The sequence below is a fragment of the Cynocephalus volans genome, chromosome 4 (genome assembly GCF_027409185.1).
Source record: "Cynocephalus volans isolate mCynVol1 chromosome 4, mCynVol1.pri, whole genome shotgun sequence".
NCBI lineage: Eukaryota > Metazoa > Chordata > Mammalia > Dermoptera > Cynocephalidae > Cynocephalus > Cynocephalus volans.
The window spans coordinates 147,822,577-147,842,056 of NC_084463.1; the positions used below are offsets into that span (position 1 = coordinate 147,822,577).

The 19,480-nt window shown below is 32.5% G+C and overlaps 1 protein-coding gene and 1 pseudogene across 1 annotated transcript; both read left to right on the forward strand.

The window, feature by feature from the left end:
- The first annotated feature begins 3,610 nt into the window (after positions 1-3,610).
- Positions 3,611-5,007, forward strand: LOC134376478 (olfactory receptor 5J3-like; annotated as a pseudogene).
- Positions 5,008-18,307: 13,300 nt separating this feature from the next.
- On the forward strand, positions 18,308-19,255 carry LOC134377221 (olfactory receptor 5J3-like). The gene has a single exon (XM_063095853.1). It carries the CDS (start codon positions 18,317-18,319, stop codon positions 19,253-19,255), a length of 939 nt encoding a protein of 312 aa, XP_062951923.1. The 5' UTR covers positions 18,308-18,316.
- Positions 19,256-19,480: the final 225 nt, after the last annotated feature.

Sequence of the window (19,480 nt, forward strand, 5' to 3'; positions counted from 1 at the left end):
ACAGGTATATGAAAAAATGCTCAAAGTCACTAATCATCAGGGAAATGCAAATCAAAGCCACTTTCATCTCACACCTGCTAGACTGGCTATTATCAAAAAGACATAGAATAACAAATGCTGGCAATGATGCATAGAAAGGGGAACCCTCCTACACTGTTGGTGGGACTGTAAATTGGGGCAGCCATTATGGAATACTGTAGGGAGGTTTCTCAAACAACTACAGATAGAACTACCACATGATCCAGCAATCCCACTGCTGCATATTTACCCAAAAGAATGGAAATCATCACGTCAAAGGAATACCTGTACTCCCATGTTCATTGCAGTGCTCTGTTTACAGTAGCCAAGACATGGGACCAACCTAAATGTCCATTGATGGATGCCCGGATAAGGAAAATTTGGTGTATGTGTATATATATATATATATATATATATATATACATATATATATATATATACACACACACATACACACACACACACAATAGAATACTACTCAACCAAGAAAAAGAATGAAATTCTGCCACTTGTAGCAATATGGATGAGCTTTGAGAAAATCATGTTAAGTGAAAAAAACCAGGCACAGAAAGAGAAACACTGCATGTCCTTACTCATAAGTCTGAGCTAATAAACAATCAAACAAACAAGAAAGAAAGAAAAAAAAGAGAAAGAAAGAAAAATGAGAGAGAGAGAAACAACAAAGATAGTACCTTGAGCTTTCAGAAGGAGAGAACAGAACTGGGGTTAAGAGGTGGGAATGGGGAAGCGAGGGGTCAGTGAAAAATTAGTTAATGAACACAAAGAATGATTACATACTGTAATGATGAATAAACTAACTTCTCTGATTTGACCATCACATACTGTACACAAGTATTGCTACTCAATTTTGTACCAACAGATATGTATAATCAATTATGTTTCAATAAAAAAAATGAAAATGGAGATAGGCAACCCAATCATCAGAAATGTGCTTATATACTGTGTGTTTGTGTATGTGTGTGTGTGTGTGTGTGTGTGTATGTAGCATTTAAAGAAGCATTTAATAATAGTAGCATTTGTCAGGTTCCTTATCTCGTACATCTACCTATATAGAAATACTTCCTAACTAGCAGAGTAACATCTTGCCATTTAACACTTATGTAATTCATAGTTCTATTGTCAATTTTTAAATATGGTTTCTATTATATTTTGCTAAATTCAAGAATTCCCCATACTTTGCTTGATTTTTTTTTCAAGTCTTTATAGCATTTTAGTTACTTATACACTTCAGAGAGAGAGATGAGTCATGGGAGATTACAAAATCCCTTAAGAAACAAAGTGTTTCCTAAGGTTTTATTTGCTACTCCATAATGCTTATTTTGTGAGAGAGATCATTAGAGGCTGATGTAATACATCTATCCGTACATGTATGAACATCTCTTTTTCTATTCAAATTTGTCTTCTTAGAGGAAAAAAAATTAATGGTCAGGCTTTATTTTTATTTTTGTTTCTTGTATTTTTTTTGTGTAACAGTAATAAACATTTAAATTCAATAATTTTATCTGTAATTACCTTCGGCTGTATAATATAAAATACTAGATAACTGCATATCATAAGATCATTCACTAAAATTGTTTTTGACTAAAGAAATCCTAGAAAAGGACAAGAAGTTTCTAAAGCTCAAATTTTATAATATTTTCTTATGGTAAATTTAATTTACTTTGTAAAAAATGCTTTTCCTCTTTATTTGAATGCCTTTATATATAGTAGGTTAGTTAGAAACTTAACTTGTAATTCTGATAGACTCATTTGAATGTTAAGAATATTAGAGATTAATAAATCCAACTCCACAATCTATCATTCAATTCTGGTTACAAAATCACCTTAAATTTTTAGGGGATGAGCATCCCGTGAATTAGTATAAAATTGAATTTCTAAATTCCATTTGGAAGCCCCATTTCCTTAATTATGCTTGAAATGAAAAGTCTCTATAGTAGATAATCCTTTCTTGAGAAAATACCATTTAAATGATACTCTAAAATGATTAGGTAGAGGGCTAGAAAGTACTCTAACACCACTTTCTATAGTGCTGGAAATGTTGTATATCTGAGCTGCCAAAGACAGTGGCCACTAGTCACACATGCCTATTGAATACTTGAATGGGAACTAGTTTAAAGAACTAAATTGTTTTATTTAATTTAATTTTTATTTTTATTTAAAGATTTATATATCATTACTCATTATTGTCTTGAAGAGTTCAGGTTTAGTGGACTGATTTTAACTCAGTTTTGAATGTCAAGGTTTAGTATTATTTGTTGAAAGTTATCCTGCATTTTGACAATTAATTTGGTAATTTCTAAGCAGCAGATGAAAAAATTTAAAAGTAATCAGGCTAATAATTTATCAAAGAAAATTGTAAAGCATTTGCACTTCCATTTAATTTTCATTTCAAGTAAAATGAACTGCAAATTTAAAATTGGGAAAATGTAATTGTTTGACCGAAATGCTTTTTGTGTGATTTATAGTTATCCATGTCCCCAAGCAAAAAACCTCATGTAGCATTTGCCTATCAATATATTGCTTACCTATACACTAATCTATCTACCTATCCATTTTATTACTATTTATAATTAGAGTGCTTATTATACAAGTAAAGCAACAGTTAACATTTTGCATTCAGTATATCCTATTTTATTTTTAAAGCATCCTGAGCTGTAGTTGTGATTATACTGAAGCTGAGAAGAATAATGAACTTCCCCAAAATAACAAACTCAGTAAGTGACAGCAATATATTTTAATCCCAAATCAGGGTATTGCCAAACACATGCCCTTGTGGCAACTGAAATATATTAAGTAAAATAAACTAATAGAACTGACAAAAGTAATTCAAATTTTTTCATTGATTTCATCCATTTTCTCAACTAAATATAGAATATGAGAGAGAGAGATAGTAAGAGAGATAGTAGTAGAGAGCTCTATTCTATTATGGACGTATTGATTCTCATTGAAATATAACACACTTGATTAAAAGCATAAGTAACAGAATTTGTAATGGAAACAGGATTTAGAAAACCATAATAGTTACACATATATATTTTTCATTATGTAAACAACATGACAAAGTTTTCCAGACCAACAGCTGATTATAGTTATTCTCATTTTAAATTTCATCTTTTATATAATACATATATACATATATATGTATGATAAATAATGAAATGTATTATAAATTATACATGTTATCTATACAAGAGTTTATACCACAAAAAATACTAAAAAAATATAATTTATTTGTTCAAGGCATCAGATAAACTATGAAGTCTTCTAACTAAGCAAGACACACAGTTATTTGTCCTTCACTGAGCGTGTCCTTCCATGACCTCATGAGGATATTTCAAAGGAAGCCTAAGATTTATGCAATTTAAAGAGTATCAGGTCGTCATCTTTGGAGTCCAGGCCCCCTGCCTCATGATCTTTGTCAAGTATCTGGTTGTACAATAATATCTTTGTAGATAAACTAATAGTTAAAGGTAGAGCTCATTTTTAGATCTTTTTGCCATTTACTCCTTTTATATCTGAAATGAAGACAGGAGAGGAATAAAACTTAATTTACAACTTCCTTTCAGTCACCATGAGAGTCCCTCATGTGGGTAGATTCTTCCTGTAGAGGAAGTACTTTAGAGAAAGGCTAAAACTTTTGAGAGCCAAGATTTTTTCCCCGTAATTCCTTAGACACTTGAATCATCACGCACACTAAAAAAAAAAAAAAAAAAAAAAAAAAAAAAATTAAGAGAGAACATAGTCAAGCTTTTAGTGTTTCAGATGAGAAGATTTAGGTTCAGGAAAATAATGCTTATTGACTCAATGACACAAGTCTAGAAATATTTCTATTTGTTTTTAATAAATACCAGATTCTCCTGTATTCATTTTAACACCCTTTTCTTTCTTTCCTTTTTTTTTTATCTCACATATCAAGAAAAGGAACAAACAAATGGCAGAAGAGAATTTTTGAGGTTGTTACAGTTTATTATTTTTGGATTTACAGATTGTACTGAACTGAAAATTGTGCTTTTTGTGTCATTTCTGGTGATTTATGTGACCAGTGTGGTGGGGAATCTGGGCATGACTTTCTTAATTCAAATCACCTCAAAGCTCTACACACCCATGTACTTTTCCTCACCTGTCTTTCATTTGTACATGCCTGCTATTCATCAGTTATTGCATCAAGAATGCTGATCTGCTTCTTGGTTGAGAGGGAAACCATCCATTTCCCTGTTTGCATAGTACAGCATTTCTTTTTTGGGGTGTTCATTAACACCAAAGGCTTCTTGCTGTCGATGATGGCATATGATCATTATGTGGCCATCGTGTGTCCTTTGCTTTACATTGTAGCCATGTCTAAGAGAAAGTGTGTAGGGCTGGTCACTAGATCATGGATATATGGCACAATTACTGCATTCACACACAATAGGCTTAGGAAGATTGTCCTTCTGTGGGGCCAATGTTGTTGGCCACTTCTTCTGAGATACTCCCTCAATGTTAAAGCTGTCATGTTCTGATACCTCCATGAATGAGTTATTGCTAGTAGCTTTCTCTGGAGTCATTGCCATGACCACCTTCTTGATTGTGATCATTTCCTACATAATCATCGCTGTTGCTGTACAGAAAATCCGCTCAGCACCAGGCAGATGGAAAGCCTTTTCCACCTGTACCTAACACCTGACTGCTGTTTCCATATTGTATGGTTCTGTAAGCTGTAATTACATTCTACCAAGCTCCCAGCATTCTGTAGAACAGGAGAAGGTGGTGTCAGTATTCTATTCCATAGTGATTCCCATGTTAAAACCACTGATTTATAGTCTGAGAAACAAGGAGGTAAAAGACACTGTGAAAAGAACCATAGAAATGAAACATATGTCATGTTCATTTCCAGTTACTCTTAATCTTACAACCTTCTACCTGTCAGTCTTTACTGACTATAACACCCACATGAATTCAGTGCATTCTGGAGTTTCTATGTTTTCATAAATCATTGCATTTTAATTATTCATTGACCACATCAAAAACACAACTAGAAAGTTGAAATGTCTTAATACATACCTTCATTTTTGAAAACGTAACTTAAAACTCAGTTCTTCTGAGATATTAGGCCATTAATCGACCAATAAATCCAAGATTTTCTCTTATCTTTTCTGATATTTGAAATACTGAATATACATATATATGAGTATGTGTACTCTTAGATACTTAAGGAGTTAGGGCTGTTAGGAATTTTTCTAAGATTGATAAAAATTGATCTACCCAGAAGATTAATATAATTAGATACTGGATATTTGCTTTATTTTTAAAACTTGAACTAAATAATAGATATTGGTAAATCTACATTCATGTCAACTGAATAAAAAGGATGATGTCAAATGATACTTTTTGTTTTGAATTATTTACATACTCTTCTTCCTCTTGTTAGACACCCATGACCTACTGACATATTCAATGTACTAACATTTTCAAAAGTAAAAGCAATTTTTATCTTTCTATAAACAACAACAACAAACTATTGTTGAAGTACTTGCTTTTGCATATACATTTTGCAGTACATGAGTCATGGAAATAAGTTGATTTATAATAAATACAATGTTTATTCATGTGTGATATGTCAAATTCCATAAAATGTGCTGTGAAATACCCATCTTCATTACTGTAATGCTAATAATAGTTCATAGCAATAATGTGTTCCATATAAGTAAAACTCATTTATTTCTATGGCAGGCATTATTTATGCATTTGTATTTCCACATATACTCATTTACAGAGGAATTCAAAGGAAAAAAAAAAACAATGATCAATGTGAGGAAATCAACTTGCCATTCTTAGGTAATCTTGATTGTATTTCTGGTTCTGCCACTGAATAGTCTGGATATTTTACCATCTATATTCCAATTATACGTGTAACAGGTAAAAACAGTGTCAGACCCTCTCATGCTTGTTACAAAGTGTGTACTTGTAGCTGAAAATTTGTATTTTCCTGTGTTCCACAGAAACAATGATTTAGTAAGAAAAACATACTCATGATCTTGGCTGTGTTTAAGAAATGAGTAGTATAATAGAGCATCCTCAATACACACACAAATAAATGATTAAGTAATTATATTTAGCAAACCTTGACTTTACAACTAATAAGTAAAAATACTATGTCTTCTATAACATTTGAAAGCACTGGATAGACAGATTTAGAAGGTGAGAATTTAGGAAAATGAGTAAAAATTTCATTTGACAAGTAAAATTTGACTTACTCAGTAAATTATTAAAAGTTATCTACATGAATAAAGGAACTAAAAAGAAAAAATGTTTTAAACAATGGGAGTTATTGTGACACTGAAAGAAAACATCAGTATAAATAAATGATTATGGTCAAGGTGATAGTTCCATGTTCTTTCTTTTATTGATTTATAAGATTTAAAAACCATTCATAATACAAGATCTTTGTTGGTTATAAATGCTATAAATTCTCAATATGGGCTCTTTATTCATTGCATATATTGCAAATGTATTTTTCCCCTTCATGGTTTGTCTTGTCTTTTAACTATTTATTTCCTCCTTTGACAATAAAAGGTTGTAATCTCAGAATAGTTAAATGTTAAAAGGTTAAAGTGTTAATTTCTTTTTAGATTATTTCTATCCAGAGTATAATAAGTGACGTATTATCATCTATAAAGGTTATGTTTCCCCCCTACTTGTCTATGTGGACACCCAAGTATATCAACAACATTTTTTGGAAAAAGAAAAAAAAAAAACAGCTCTTCTCCACTATTTTGTATCACTTCTTCATGAATCAAGTATTCATAGGTAGCTAAAGAAAAGAATTTGATCCAATGCTCTCTGCTATTCCATTGATATGTTTTGATTCCTGTGCCGATATTATACTGTATTAGACACTCAACCTAACATGTCTTGGAATCTAATTTACGTAAACTAGTAGTTCTGCTTGTTCTTCTTTTCTTAGAAAGACAGAGCTATTCTTAGTCCCTTATATATTTTTTTCTAATTTCATAGTGCTGTGCATCTCACTGAAAGGTTGCTGTTTCTTACATATTGGTATAGCTGAAACTGATTTCACTCTTCCTTCTACAGGTTTGGTCTAGTCCTCTAATCCTACTTACACTACTATAAATGTTTCAGATGAAGAACCTGTCACACACTTGATTCTTTTCAAATTTCAAATTTGTCATAGCAGCATTGATCACCAAAGCTTTGCAGGTTTGCTCTCCCCCACCCATCAAAAACTCCCTACTAGGTTAAACTTGATCTTGAAATAGGCAAACACCCCCAGGGTAAAAATAATTGACAGTCTGTATTGTTTTGAAATAAATTATGTCCATTAGGAAAATTTAGTTTATGAAAAAATAATCACATTAATATATCACTGACATTTTAGAACAGAATTTTTGAAAATTATGTAGGTTTTGTCATTTCTTTTTTTTATTGTAACTTCTCAATATACATCATAGTTGATTTTTGTGACCTTTTACCCATTCCTCTTTCCCTCTTCCTCTCTCCCTTCCACCCCAGATATCTGTTCACTTGTCTTAAAAAGTTCAAGGAATTGTTTTGATTATTGTGTCTTCTTTCTCCTCCCACCCTTTATTTGTTTGTGTGTTTATTTATTTTTTATTTACTCTTTAGCTCCCACAAATAAGGGAGAACGTGGTATTTCTCTTTCTGTGCCTGACTTGTTTCACTGAATATAATTTTCTCTACGTCCATCCATGTTGTGAATGGTAGTATTTTGTTCTTTTTCACAGCAGAGTAGTACTCCATTGTGTAGATATACCACAGTTTCCTTATCCACTTATCTGATGATGGATATTTGGGCTTGTTCCAACTCTTGGCTATTGTTAATAGAGCTGCAATAAACTTTGGAATACAGGTATCTTTTCGGCATGATGATTTCCATTCCTTTGAGTATATTCCCAAGAGTGGAATAGCTGGGTCATATGGTAGATCTACATGTAATTGTTTGAGGAACCTCCAAACCATTTTTCATAGAGGCTTCACCATTTTGCAGTCCCACCAACAGTGTCGTAGAGTTCCTTTTTCTCCACAATCTCTACAGCACTTATCATTCTCAGTCTTTTGAATATTAGCCATCCTAACTAGAGTGAGATGGTATCTGAAAGTGGTCTTCATTTGAATTTCCTGGATGCTGAATGAAGTTGAGCATTTTTTCATGTGTCTGTTGGCAATTTGTATATTTTCCTTTGAGAAATGCCTGTTTAGCTCCTTTGCCCATTTTTTAATTGGGTCAATTGTTTTTTTGCTGTAAAGTTGTTTGAGTTCCTTATATATTCCGGCTATTATTCCTTTGTCAGATGTATATATTGCAAACATTTTCTCCCACTCTGTTCGTTATCTATTTACTCTGTTGACTGTTTCTTTTGCTGTGCAGAAGCTTTTTAGTTTGATATGATCCCTTTTGTTTATTTGTCCTTTAGTTGCCTGTGCTTTTGGTGTTCTATTCATGAAGTCTGTAGCCACTCCTACTTCCTGGAGTGTTTCCCCTAAGTTTTCTTTAAGGAGTTTTATTGTTTCAGGAGGTATATTTAATTCTTTAATCCATTTTGTGTTGATTTTGGTATATGGTGAGAGGTATGGTTCTAGTTTCATTCTCCTATATATGAGTACCCAGTTTTCCCAGCACCATTTGTTGAAAAGGCAGTCTCTTCCCCCATAGGCAGCTTTGCTGCCTTTGTCAAAGATCAGTTGGCTGTAGGCCTATGTGTTAATTTATGGATTCACTATTTTATTCCATTGATCCATGTGTCTGTTTTTATACCAGTTCCCTGCTGTTTTGGTTATTATAGCTTTGTAATATAGTTTAAGGTCAGGTAGGGTTATGCTTCGAGGTTTATTGTTTTTTGCTCAGGATTGTTTTGGCTATGTGTGGTCTTTTGTTATTCCATATAAATGTCTGTATAGTTTTCTTTCTATCTCTGAGAAAAACGTCATTGGAATTTTGACGGGGATTGCATTAAATCTGTAGATCCCCTTGTGTAAAATGGACATTTTCACAATGTTGATTCTTCCAATCCAAGAGCATGAGATATCTTTCCATCTTTTTGTGTCCCCTTTAATTTCTCTCAACAGTAGTTTGCAGTTCTCTTTGTAGAGATTTTTCACATCCTTGGTTTGCTTAATTCCTAAGTATTTTAGTTTTTGGATGGATATTGTAAGTGAGCTAGCTTTCTTGATTTCTTTTTCCACATGGTCACTTTTGGAGTATAGAAATGCTATTGATTTTTGTGTGTTGATTTTGTATCCTGCAAATTGCTGAAATCATTTATCAACTGTAGGATTTTTTTTTATACAGGCTTTAGGCTGGTCAATATAAAGGATCATATCATCCTCAAACAGGGACAGTTTGACTTCATTCTTTCCAATCTGGACGCCCTTTATTTCCTTCTCTTCTGTGATTGCTCTGGCTAGTACTTCCAATACTGTGTTAAATAGGAGTCGTGAGAGTGGGCATCATTGTCTAGGTCCTGTTCTTAAGGGAAAAGGTTCAGAATGATATTGGCAGTGGGCTTATCATATATGGCTTTACTTATGTTGAGATACTTTCCATCTATATCTAACTTGTAGAGCACCTTCATCATGAAAGTATGTTGAATTTTATCAAATGCTATTTCAGCATCTATAGAGATGACCATATGGTCCTTGTGTTTGATTTTATTAATATGAAGTATCACATTTATTGATTTGCGTATGTTGAACCAAACTTGCATCCCTGGGATGAACCCCATTTGATCATGGTGTATAATTTTGTGGATGTGTTGCTATATTCTGTTAGCTAGCATTTTATTGAGGATTTTTGCATCTATGTTAATCAAGGATATTGGCCTGTAGTTTTCAATTTTTGATGCATCTTTGTCTGGCTTTGGTTTCAGGGTGATGTTTGTCTCATAGAATGAGTTTTGGAGAATGGCCTCTGTCTCATTCTTTTGGAACAGTTTGCAGAGAATTGGTATCAGTTCCTCTTTGAAGGCTTGGTAGAACTCTGCAGTGAACCCATTTGGTCCACAGTCTTTGTTGGGAGCCTTCTCATAACAGCTTCAATCTCTTTTATTGTTATTCGTCTATTCAGATTTTCTACATCTTGCCTCAGTTTTGGTAGTTTGTATGTGTCCAGAAATTTATCCATTTCTTCCAGATCTTCAAATTTGTTGGTGTATAGTTGTTAATAGTAGTCTCTAATGATTTTTTGTTTTTCTGAGGTATCAGTTGTAATATCACCTTTTACATTTCTAACTTTTATTTGGGTCTTCTCTCTTCTTTTCTTAGTTAACCTTGCTAAAGGTTTGTCGATTTTATTCATCTTTTCAAAAAAGCAACTTTTTCTTTCATTCATCTTTTTATTGTTTTGGGGGTTTCTATTTCATTTAGTTCTGCTCTGATCTGAATTATTTCTTTTGTCTACTAATTTTGGGTTTGGATTCTTCTTGTTTTTCTAGATCTTTAAGGTGAATTATTAGGTTCTTTTTTTTTGCCATCTTTCTGTTCTTTTGATGTAAGAATTTAATGCAATAAATTTCCCCCTTAATACTGTTTTTGCAGTATCCCACAGGTTTTGGTATGATGTGTCGTTATTTTCATTATTTTCAAGAAATTTTTTGATTTCTTGTTTAATTTCTTCTTGGACCCACATGTCATTAAGTAGAATGTTGTTTAATTTTCATGTGTTTGTATAGTTTCCAGAGTTTCATTTATTATTGATTTCTAATTTTAATCCATTATGATCAGAAAAAAATACATGGAATGATTCCAATATTTTTGAATTTGTTGAGACTTGCTTGTTACCTAACATCTGGTCTATCCTGGAGAATATTCCATGTGCTGATGAGAAGAATAAATATTCTGAGGTTGTTGGGTGGAATGTTCTATAGATATCTGCCATGCCCAATAGGTCTAAAGTGTTGTTTAGGTCTTGTGTTTCTCTATTGATTTTTTGCCTAGATGATCTGTCCAATGATGAGAGTGGGGTGTTCAGGTGCCCCAGTATTATGGTGTTAGTGTTTATCTCATTTGTTAGATCTACTAGTGCTTGCTTTATAAATCTGTTTGCTCCAACATTGGGTGCATATATATTTATGATTGTTATTTCTTCATGGTGGATTGATCCTTTTATCAGTATATAGCGGCCTTCTTTGTGTCTTTTTATGGTTTTTGCTTTAAAGCCCTTTTTATCTAATATAAGAATAGCTACTCCAGAACATTTTTCATTTCTACTTGCATAATATATCTTTTTCCATCCTTTCACACTTAGTCTATGTGTGTCTTTAAATTCTGAGAAGACTAAAGTCTTTTTAATAACAAGCTTAATTAAATATTATCTCCTTTTGAGAACCTATAACTTTGCTTTTGTGAAATGCCAGATGTACTACCTATGTTTATGCCGAAGTCTCCACTTTAGCACTGTCAGACATATCCTTAATTTCAATACTTATTCTGTTTTTACTGCCATGGCTTCAGAATCACATCTCCCCATTTCAGCTCAAAATGTTGTATGCTTGCTTTGTTCTGTTTGTTTTATTGACTTATGATCTTCCTTTTACCTTTAACTCAGCAGTATTTTGAAATGTATAGTTTTATCTGGAATATATCTTTCATTATTTCAGTGTTTTCTCATTTTTTAGTGGAAGTAGAGTTAGAGAAGTTATCCACCATAGATGTCTACTTATTTTCTCTGTTGTACTTACATTACTCTGGAGAATTCTATTCCTTCACCAGTCATTCTTAACTAGGAGTAAAGAGCCCAAATCTATGCCTGAACTTGGTGTGTTATAGATAGAAACAAAATAAAACAAGTTGCTGAATGAATAAAAACCAAAGAAAACAAAGCAAACAAACAAACAATAAACTCACTACAAGAAACTCACTTTACATGTAAGAGCACACATAGGCTGAATATGAAGACATAGAGGAAGATATTCCATACAAATGGAAACGAAAAAGGATCAGGGGTAGCTATACTTACATCAGGTAATGCAGAATTTAAATGGAGAACTATAAAAAAGACTAAGAATGTCATCATATAATGATAAAGGAGTCAACACAGCAAGAGGATATAACAGTTATAAACTTACACACACACACACACATACACACACACGCACACATGCACACACTCATACATATATATATACACAAACAACCAACATTGGAACACCTGAATATATAAACAGATAATAGGAATAAAGGGAGAAATAGACTGCAATTCAATAATAGTATTTGAATTTAACACCTAATTTTAAGAAATGAACAGCTCTTCCATACAATTAATCAAGAAAGAAATATTGGAGTTAAAATGCCCTATAGGGGCCGATCCCATGGCACACTCGGGAGAGTGCGGCACTGGGAGCGCAGCGACACTCCCGCCGCGGGTTCGGATCCTATATTGGAATGGCTGGTGCACTCACTGGCTGATTACTGGTCATGAAAAAGACAAAAAATAAAATAAAATAAAATAAAATGCCCTATAGACCAAATAAACATAATAAGTATTTGTAGAACATAGCAACCAACATTTGCAGAATATGTATTTTTCTTAATAGCACAGGAAAAATTCTCCGTAATAAACTATATGTTACCCAAAAAACAAATATTAACAAATTTTTAAAAAGTCAAAATTATATTAAGCATATCTTCTTACTAAAATGAAACTAAAAATCAATAGCAAGAGGAACTTAGAAAACTATACAAATATGTGGAAATTAAGCAATATGCTCCTGAACAACCAATGGGGCAATAAAAAAAAAAAAATTAGAAAGAGACTTAAAAACTTCCTGAGACAAATACAAGTGAAAACACAACTCATCAAAACCTATGGATATATCAAAAGCAGTTTTAAGAGGAAAATTTATAGCCATAAATGTCTACATCAAAAAATAGAAAAAGCTCATATAAACACCCTAATGTACCTCAATAAACTAGAAAAACAAGAACAAAACAAGCCCAAAGTAAATAGAAATAAAGAAGTAATGAAGATCAGAGCAGAAATAAACAAAAGATAGACCAAGAAATACAAAAGATAAAAAAAAAGTTTGGTTTTCTGAAAAGATGAACAAAATTAACAAACCTTTATTTAGGGTAAGAAAAAATGAGAGAAGACTCAAATAAATAAAATTAGAGATGAAAAAGGAGACACTCCAACAGATACCAAAGAATACAATGGGTCCTTAGATGCTATTATATACAGCTACACACAAACAAATTGGAAAATCTAGAAGGAATGGATGAATTCCTGGACATTGCAACTTGCCAAGATTGAATTATAAAGAAATAGGTAAGCTTAACAGACCAATAATAAGTAATAAGGTTGAATCAATAATGAAATATCTCCCATCAAAGAAAAACTTGGTACCCAATGACTACACTCTTGATTTTTGCCAAATGTTAAAAAAAAAAACAAACAGAAAAGCCAGTACCAATTCTTTTCAAACTGTTCCAATAAATTTAAGCAGAGGAAATTCTTCCAAACTCACTTTGTAAGGCCAGCCTTTAATAGCAAAACTAGACAAGGACAAAATAACAACAACAACAACAAAACTATAGGCAATGCTCCTGATAAATACATGTAAAAATCCTCAACCAAAATATTAGCAAATTGAATCAAACAGCACTTCAAAAAGATTATACATCAAGATCAAGTGGGATTCATCCCAGGGATGCAAGAATGGTCCAAAGTATGCAAATCTATATATGTGATATACCACATTAGCAGAGTAAACACCAAAAAACATATTATCATCTCAATAAACACAGGGAAATCATCTGATAAAATCCAACATCCCTTCATGATAAAAAAATCTCAATAAAATTGGTATAGATGGAATGTACCTCAATACAATAAAGGTTATATATGTCAATCCCACAGCTAACCTCATACTGAATGGGGAAACTTGAAAGCTTTTTCTCTAAAATCTGAATCAAGTCAATGATGCCCACTTTCAACATTTTTATTCGACATAGTACTAGAGCTCTAGCCAGAGAAACTAGGAAAGAGAAAGAAATAAAGGGCATCTAAATTGGAAAGAAAGAAGTTAAATTGTCCCTGTATGTAGACAACATGTTCTCATATATAGAAAACTCTAAAGACTCCACTGAAAACATGTTAGAATTAATAAATAAATTCAATAAAATAGCAGAATTCAAAAATAAACAGAAAAATCAGTAATATTTCTATATGTCAATAGTGAAGTATTGGGAAAAAAATCAAGATGGCAATCTCAATTACAATAGCTAGCCAAAAATTAAATACCTAGGAATAAATTATAACCAAGGAGGTGAAAGATTACTACAATGACACTACAAAACATCTATAAAAGAAATTGAGGAGAAAAAATAAATGAAAAGATAGCCCATGTTCATGTCTTGGAGGAATTTTGACTGTTAAATGTTCATACTTCCTAAGGTGATATACAGACTTAATGTAACCCGTATCAAAATATGATTGACATTTTTCACGGAAATAGAAAAAATACTTCTAAAATTTGTTTGAAACCACAAAAGACCCCTAATAGCCAATGCATTCTTGAGCAAAAAGAATAGAGCTGGAGGCATCAAACCTCCATATTTCAAGTAATATTACAAAGATATATCAACCAAAACAGCACAGTACTGGCATAAAAACAGACACATAGATCAATAGAATACAACAGAAAACCCAGAAATAAATCAGTGCACTTACAGTCAACTGATTTTTGACAAAGGTGCTGAAAACACACATTAGAGTAAGGAATCACTTCAATAAGTGGTGCTGGGAAAACTGAATATCCACATGCATAGTAATAAAACTTGCCCCCTATCTGTCACCATTTTTAAAAGGCAGCTCAACGTGAATTAAAGATTTAAATGTATGACCCAAACCTATGAGACTACTAAAAGGAAATGTACAAGAAACACTACATGACACTGGTCTAGACATATTTTTTAAATAAGACATTAAAAGTTCAGGTAACAAAAGCAAAAATAAGCAAGAGATTATATCAAATGAAATAGCTTCTGCACAGCAAAAGAATCAACAAAAATGAAGAAACAACCTACAGAATGGGAGAAAATATTTACAAACTATGCATTTAACAAGTGGTTAATTCCACAATAAGAGAACTAAAAAAAATCAGTAGCAAAACCCAAATAAACAACTCAATTTTAAAATGGGCAAAAGATCTGAATACATATTTCTCAAAAGAAGACATATAAATGGCCAAGAATATGGAAATTGATCCATATCACTAATAATCAGGGAAATGCAAATCCAAACCTCCCTCAGTGACATATCACCTCACTCCAGTTAGGATGACTATTTTAAAAAAAGACAAAAAAAAAAATGCTTGTGAGGATGTTGGTGGCACTGTAAATTAGTACAGCCACTGTGGAAAACACTTAGAAGTTTCCTGAAAAAATTGAAAATAAAACTACCATATCATCCAGCAATCCAACAACTGCACATATACTGAAAGGAAGGAAATCAGTATGTCAAAGAGGTATCTGCACACCTATGTTTGCTGCAATAGTATTGGTGATAGCCAAGATACAGAATCAATTTAAGTGTCCATGAACACATTAATGGATAAAGAGAATGTGGTGTATTTATGCAATAAAATACTCTTCAGACATTAAAAAAATTGATAAAGTCCTGTCATTTGCAGTAACATGAATGAGACTGGACCTCATGTTAAGTGAAATAAGACAGGCACGGAAAGACAAATACACATGATATCACTCATGTCTGGAATGTAAATATGTTGATCTTACAGAAGTAGGGAGTAGAATTGTGGTTGCTAGAGACACTTGACAGAAGTGTTTGGATATGGGACGTGATATGCTGTTTCCTATGGAGTGTTTAGAAAGGATAGCTATTTCTAACTGGATTCCACTTACACAATTTTTCCTTACAAAGAGTGGGCCCAGTACATATTATATTTTAATGAAATGCTATGTATTTTATGCAGTTATGTATGATCAGTATTTCTATTGTTTTCTCACCCATGGGTCTGTTGCACACCTTAGAGAAAATGAGATCCATTGGGATGCCTTGAGAAAGTCTCCTGAGAAACCAGAATGCAATCTAATATTTAATTTTGTTGTTACTGTTGTGTTAGTTTAATGACGATTTAAATTATAAGGATTCTGGCCTCATATGAAAAAAAAAAGAGAGAAAATATACATACTTCTTACAAATTTGCCCTCATAGAGGAAAGTGCTAAAGATATAAAACCACCATCTCTTTGTTTTTATTATATTTGTTTTGTATCTAAGTCTAGGTTTTATATAAATTATTTTTATCTGAAATGCTGTTGAGTTATTTAACATTAATACAGTAATAATACTGTATCTTAGAGAAAATGTTAACTGACTGCATTTCTGAGTGAAGATTAAGAAAGAAGATGGACATAGCACTCTAAACAAATTGATACCTTAAAGCTTCCTTTATCTTTGGTAAGTTAAATTCACTCCTGTAACTATATTCCTATTTCCTTGAATTTTTTCATTTTTAGCATTCATTCTGCAGATAATTAAAAATTTCAAATATGATAGAAACCTATTAGTGTTTTGAATCTTAAAGTTCATGTAAGTTAACTCTGTATCTAATCTGTACATAATTCCATTTACAATATTTCCATTAAATTTTGTTGGAAAAGTTTTATGTTTTTATATTTGAATAGTTAACTTAATTTCTAATTCTTTCAAACATGCTATTTCCTAAATTACAGTTTATAGTATAATTCATGTCTATAAGGGATCATCTTTTATTAGAAAATTAATTGGTTAATAATCTAAGAGTAACAGAAAAAAGGAACAGAGAAAAAATTGATCAATAAAAATGCAGTAAAACCACTTAGACTTACTGTTTTTTTGAAAGTATTCTCTTCCATATTGTCAAATCTGTTGGTAATACTAAAGAAATTGTAGAAAATCATGAAGAAATATAGATATTTATTTTATGTATCTCACATTTAACAATACTAATTAGTAAATAACAACTTGAGATGTACATTTAATAAATAAAAACATAAATAGTACCTAACTTTGTAAACATGCTGCAAAAGAGAAACCATTCAATTAGAATGATTCCAAGGTTTTATACCAAAAACCAAAATACATCACATACTAAGAGTACATCCCTGTTCTATCTAGTTATACCTTACATAACTGTATAAATATCTATCTACAGAACTTGTTAATTGCTTAATGTGTTCTCAGAGAAACGCTAAATACTTTATTGTAATTGTCTCCGTCAATGCATTCAGCAATACCAGACGGGTAATTACAGCATAATTACATCCTGGATCAAAGAAGTTAAATAACTTGTCACAGGGTATAAAGTCAATTATTGTCACCAATATGATTTGAACTGGCTCTAATGAATTTTGACTTTCTCCCTGTTGTGGCTATTACAATGTTTTAATTAAAATAAAAAAAGTGGCATAAACTATACATAGGCCAAATCAATCACTATTTGTTTCTCATCATTTCTAAAACTACACTCCAATGTAATAGAGAAGATGAGAGAGGCAGTTGATTTTGAAACACATAGGAGCGGTTTTGAGTATAAGGTAAAAATGTCCAATCATCCAATTTAAATCATTTTTTTACAAATTCTTAAATTGTCTAAACTATCTTTTACAATACAAAAATATAAAGAAGTATCACAGAGCATTTGGTGAGCATATATATATGTATGTATATACATACATATATACATATACATATACATATACATATACATATACATATACGTATGTATATATATATATATATTCATATTCTGAATTACTGTATTTTTTAAATTCTCTGAAATTATTTAAGGACTCAGAAAAAGCAGAAAGCCATCTGGTCCAGATATGCTAAATATGGGACTCTGTGTCCTTGGTCTCAGACTTTGTGAATTTCTATTACTGCTCTCCTCTCTTACCATAGCCACAGGGGATATTGCCCAAAAGCAAGAATCCTGACTACTTTTAACAGATATCATGCAAGAGGCAGACTTTGTTTCATTAGTTTGAAGATTAGGTGTTGTCATGCAATGCCTCCCATTGTCACAGGGGCAGAATTCTCGGGCATTTGGTACCTGAGCCATCTTACTTCATGATTGTGGTTACATCATTGTCTCTAATAATTCAAATATAGTTTAATACCCAATATACATTCAAATTAAGGTAATTTTAAAGACCCAATATACATTCAATAATTTTATACTCAAAACCAAACCAGATTCTCCTGTATTCATTTTCATCTCCTTATCTTTTTCACCTCAGATTTCAATAAAAGGAACAAACAAATGGCAGAGAAGAATTTCACTTTTGTTACCGAGTTTATTCTTTTGGGATTGACAGACCATGCTGATCTGAAAGTTGTGCTTTTTGTGTTGTTCCTGGTTATTTATGTGATGACCTTGGTGGGAAATCTGGGCATGATCTTCTTAATCCAAATCACCCCAAAGCTCCACACACCCATGTACTTTTTCCTCAGCTGTCTTTCATTTGTAGATGCCTGCTATTCATCAGTTATTGCACCAAAAATGCTGGTAAGTTTCTTGGTTGTGAGGGAAACTATCTCCTTCTCTGCCTGCATAGTACAGCATTTGTTTTTTGGGGTGTTCATTACCACTGAAGGCTTCTTGCTGTCGGTGATGGCATATGATCGTTATGTGGCCATTGTGAATCCTTTGCTTTACACTGTAGCCATATCTAAGAAAAAGTGTGTAGGGCTGGTCATTGGGTCATGTGTAGGTGGAATGATTAACTCTTTAACACATACAATAAGCTTAGGGAGACTGACCTTCTGTGGACCCAATGTTGTCGGACACTTCTTCTGTGATGTCCCTGCACTGTTAAAGCTGTCATGTTCTGATACCTCCATAAATGAGTTGTTACTGCTAACTTTTTCTGGAGTCATTGTCATAGCCACCTTCTTGACTGTGATCATTTCCTATATATTCATTGCTGTTGCTATTCTGAGAATACGCTCAGCAACAGGCAGACAGAAAGCCTTCTCCACCTGTGCCTCTCACCTGTCTGCTGTGACCATATTCTATATTTCCTTAAGCTTTAGTTACATTCAGCCAAGCTCCCAGTATTCTGTAGAACAGGAGAAGGTGGTGTCTGTGTTCTATACACTAGTAATTCCCATGTTAAACCCGCTGATTTACAGTCTGAGAAACCAGGAGGTAAAGGATGCAGTGAAAAGAGCCATAGAAATGAAATATATCCCATGTTAATTTCAAGTCCCTATTAATTCTATAGTATTCTGGCAGTCAGTTCTCAGTTCAAGAATTTCATGAATGCTAAAACTTCTAAAAATTGTAAAAAAAATACTCTCATTCTATACACTTTGGTGTCATATTAACAGGCAGCCACAAAGGAAGTACTTCTTAATGCATGTGCCAGCATCACAAAAACCATAGTCTATCACATAGTTCTACTAATGTTCTAGGTTATTAATC